The following is a 4,444-nucleotide window of genomic DNA, read 5'->3' as shown; positions in this document are numbered from 1 at the left end:
TCGGGCAGGGTCGCCTAGGAAACGGGCCAGGGGCGCGCCGACCGAGCCTCCCTATGGCCGCGGTTGTGAGCCAGGCAGGGGCAGAGAGCTGCGAGTGCGAGCGCGCCCCCCCAGATGTTGCGCCCGGTGCGGCCGGCCCGGAAAAAGGTGCCGGAACGCGGTTCCGCCGCGTTCCGGCTGAAAAAAAGCCCTGGTTTTACGCCTTCAGTTTTGCTTGCCTCTTAACCATTCCTTTGCCTTTTGGAATGCTAGCTCCAAGTGGAATAATTAACAAGAACGGAATTAATGTTTGTATTTACATTCATTGGAGAGGAAGGGATTACAAGAGAGTAAGCAAGCACACAAAATACACATTGAAAGCAATTTTATTATTTTATTTGTTAAATTTATTTGCCACTTATCTCATGGAGTTCCTCGAGGCAGCAAATAAATTTAATGCACTGATGTTGGCAACTGCAAATGCAGTATTCAGAACAGTCCAGAGAATTCCTCATTGTGGCTATTCTTACTCTCTTGGAATCCTTTCCTCTCTAATTTCTTCATTCTTCAAGAGGGGAGGAACTAGTCTGGTACAAGAGAGATTGCCTACAGAAATAGTTGTCCCCCCCCTCCTCTCTCAGAGTGGAGAGATTTCCACAGGTATGTTTTGGCACATGGTCACCATCATTCCCCCGCACATCGCCCCTCCAATTTCTCAATTTCAACATTAAACATTTTTTTGAACATTACTCTTTTGAACAACATTATCATGTTCCCTTGGCTTAATTGATATAGTGCCACATCATGATTTGAATTAATCATATTAAAACCTGAGCTGTGTTTTCAGCTTTGAAATGTAGAAGTTTTGAGCTATTTGCCTTTTAGTCTGTATTGAGCAATTAACTTTCAGTAATAGTGTCATAGTGCCTCTTTAGTTCCTATCTTCCCCAATAATAATTGTCACAAAGCGCTTACAAATCTTCAATCATTACTGAATTACAATTAATATAACATCCTTTTTTTTCTTTGTTTCAAGAAAATTGTCTTTATCTACAAACTGCATTGAAAAAATTGCCAACTTAAATGGGCTAAGTAAGTAATAATGAAAATATTGCATTTTAACTATTTCTCCTTTCTCAAACTTCGGTAAACCACGATTCTAGAAATGGAGTTTATATATGTCACACTTGCTTATGCTACCTTATCAATTTTGTTCCTCATTCTATTTGTAGAAAATGACTTATTGTATGTATCTTATACTACAAAGATAGAGATGTCTCCTTTTTTAGTACACTATGTAAGCAGAGACCTTAAATATTCAGTTGGATAGAAAGTTGGGATATAAATTGGATAAATAAATTTAAAAATATTGTTCCCATAATTCTTAATGAAAGATTTTTCTCCTGCTGTGGATTGATTTAGGCTGATAGTAACAACTATTCTTATTAATCTGTCTTACTGTGCAGCCAAATAGAGTTAATTTGAAAATCAAGCTTTATTTGAAAACAATACAAGCAGTACAATATTGTCTTGATTGATTTTATTTGACTACTGATTGAATGATAGCCTTTTGCACTGATAACCTTTTGCATCATTTGAAATAGGCTTGTGGCATTGTTGAAAAAAAGACTTGGAATGTTTTTCAAGATATTCAGTATAACTTTTTCTACTTAAAATGAATTGATTGTTTTTTTAAAAATATTCCCTTCGATTGTTTTAACCTCTTGGGAAGCTTGTCATCTGTCGCCTCTAGCCATGTCATGAATCCACAAATGCACAATTCAGTATGTTAATGAGGAAGTTGATTATTTTGGCTTATTACATGACTTGAGCTTATGGCTCTCTGTATAATAATATGTTCAGAGCATGAGAAAGATTCAGGAAATGTTTAGGAAAACTCAGCTATCTGCTAATTCCTCCGTTATTTGCAAAAAGAACAGCCAGCTCTCTGGTTCACAGTGAAGCCATTAACAAGAAAGTGAAAAAGACTCTCTCTTAATGAAATATAAGATAATTGGGCTCTGACGTTTAGGGACTATAATGCAAGTTGCTGAAATTTCTGTAATCTTACCTCTTAACCCTTTTAGTAAATATTGTTAAAGTAGCCTGAAAATCTTGCTTTTGATTGAATCAGTTACCAAAAATCTAAAGTACAGTTAAAGCAACCACAAGACATTTCTAAATAGCACCTGTCCAGTGCTGAATATCTATTTTTATTCTCTTTTTTTCTATTCAAATTCTTTTTTCCTTTAACAGTTAGGTGTAGTGAATAAGGCACCAGGCTAGAAACAGAGAGAGTGCAAATTCTAGTCCCACCTAAGACACAAAGGCATCTGGGTGACTTGGGCCAGTTATTTTCTCTCAGCCCTGGGAAGGAGGCAGTGGCAAACCACATCCAAAAATCTTGCCAAGAGAACTGCAGGGATAGTAGTCAGCGGGAATCAGCACACACATTTTTTGACCAACTGGACTGATTTGCATTATTCTTAAGTATCATGCACTGGGTATTTATTTGTTTGTTTGTTTGTTTATTTATTTATTTATTTATTTATTTATTGTATATGCTGCCCAATTCTCAAAGCTTCTGGATGGTTATAGTATTTCTTAACTAATAATGTAGAAAAATAAGTTTGTTTCTATTACAGAAAACTTGCGGATATTGTCATTGGGAAGGAACAACATAAAAAATCTGAATGGGCTGGTAGGTAATCTTGATGAGATAGTTGCTTCTCATAATAACAGTAAGAGCATCAGTGCATGTAGTGGATATTAGTTTGTTGGGACAAATATTGAATAAAACCAACAATACTGTGTAAGTTAAAAAAATCTTGAAGAACCACCAGATTCATGAAGAATTATAAGATATCTACCTCATGTCAAGAGGATATATGAGGTCCACAAATAGTTTTTCACAGCTAGTCACAGTCATCAACAACACCTCACTAAGTAGCCATACAGCTCAATTCACTTAGTGGAGCTGCTCAAGAAGGGTTTCAAAATATACCTTAAGATGAGTGGTGGGATTCAGCTGGTTTGCACCACTTCAGCAGAACCAGTAGCTAATTTTTTGTTGCCCAGGCCCAGAATTGACTTCCGGAAGCGGCATCCACACAGAGAACCAGTTGTTCACATATTTGAATCCCACCGCTGCTTAAGATCCAGTTATGACTGGCAGCTAATGCAGATAACACAATCATTTGATCAACTAGTTCCATTTAACATTGCTGCCATATGGGAAATTTCATTCTTTATTCCTTGCATTGCAATAATTCAACTACACGTTGCCAGAAAGCAGTATCAGCAACAATCTATCAAGGCAAGTCACGGTTAGTATATCTGCTAAATTGTTAAATGATGCATGATCAATATGTATGTCTGCACCAAAATAATGAAATCAACAGCACTTACACTATGAACCTGATTTTTTGGGAAGTTCAACTTCTCTGAAGCACCATTAATTATCTGGATTGTTTATTATTCTCGTCCAGTCTATCACTCTGCTGAATTCTAATTCAGAATATCTTCTGTCTCATAAAAATTAAGTTATTTCTTGCAACAAATTAATATCTTAGCAGATCAGAACTCTCAAATATGTCAGTCTAGAACAGGCTAAAATCCCAAGGAAGTTGCTTGACATGACTCTTGCCTGGCTGGTGTAATTTAGAAGGCTTTGAAATCTGTGGATTCCTCTTATGATCCCCTCCCCAACTTGGATATATATAGAACGAGGATTTGGTTTTTCTTTCAACGCTATCATTTTTTAAATTTTAAATTTACCTCAATTTATGCACTGGTAGGGAAGTAAAGAGTCATACAATTTTTTATTTTGCTTTTCTAATTTAAAAGCTTCTGGTGGTAATAGAACATTTTCCTCAGAACATTATTGTCTTTCAGGAAGCAGTTGGGGATACATTAGAGGAGTTGTGGATCTCATACAACTTGGTTGAGAAGTTGAAAGGTCTCCATGTGATGAAGAAGCTGAAGATTCTCTACATGTCCAATAATCTGGTGAAAGATTGGGGTAAGACAATGTCATCAGGTCTACTTTGAAACATATTGATCATTTTACTTCCTTGGTGCTTTTAGCTGCTGCACTAAACCTCCTCATGTGTTGCGGTTATCTTATCATGTGAACTTGACTATTGCCTATTGTACACTGCCCAGCGTCATTTCTCATGAGATGGACGGCTATATACATTTGATTAATAAATTACTTAATAAATAAACTTTGGAATAAAAAGATTAAATTGTATCAGCAGCACAATTATCCAGGGAAGGCTTCTTCAGGAGGGGCCTCACCACCGCCTCCTTTAAGGTCGCGGGGAAGACACCCTCCCGTAAAGAAGCGTTTATAATTCCCTGGAGCCAGGCTCGTGTACCCTCCCGAGCTGCCAGTACCAGCCAGGAGGGGCACGGATCCAATAAACATGTGGTCGCATTCAGCCTCCCCAGGATCCTGTCCACA

At 37.4% G+C, this 4,444-nt stretch overlaps 1 protein-coding gene across 1 annotated transcript in view; it reads left to right on the top strand.

Annotated features, from left to right (window-relative positions):
* Nucleotides 1–1,015: 1,015 nt before the first annotated feature.
* The window catches only part of LOC107300013 (dynein light chain 1, axonemal-like), a gene marked incomplete at its 5' end in the record, with an annotated part of 8,175 nt that continues 4,746 nt past the window's right edge, over nt 1,016–4,444 (top strand). Inside the window, 3 exons of the mRNA XM_015829356.1 lie at nt 1,016–1,071; nt 2,625–2,680; nt 3,874–4,000. Of these exons, the coding sequence (XP_015684842.1) occupies nt 1,016–1,071; nt 2,625–2,680; nt 3,874–4,000 (239 nt within the window). The remainder of the gene's footprint in view (nt 1,072–2,624; nt 2,681–3,873; nt 4,001–4,444) is intronic.

Source organism: Protobothrops mucrosquamatus, unplaced genomic scaffold, assembly GCF_001527695.2.
Source record: "Protobothrops mucrosquamatus isolate PMUCROS unplaced genomic scaffold, P.Mucros_1.0 scaffold5929, whole genome shotgun sequence".
NCBI classification, from domain to species: Eukaryota; Metazoa; Chordata; class Lepidosauria; order Squamata; family Viperidae; genus Protobothrops; species Protobothrops mucrosquamatus.
This window is presented reverse-complemented; position numbering and strand designations above follow the sequence as displayed.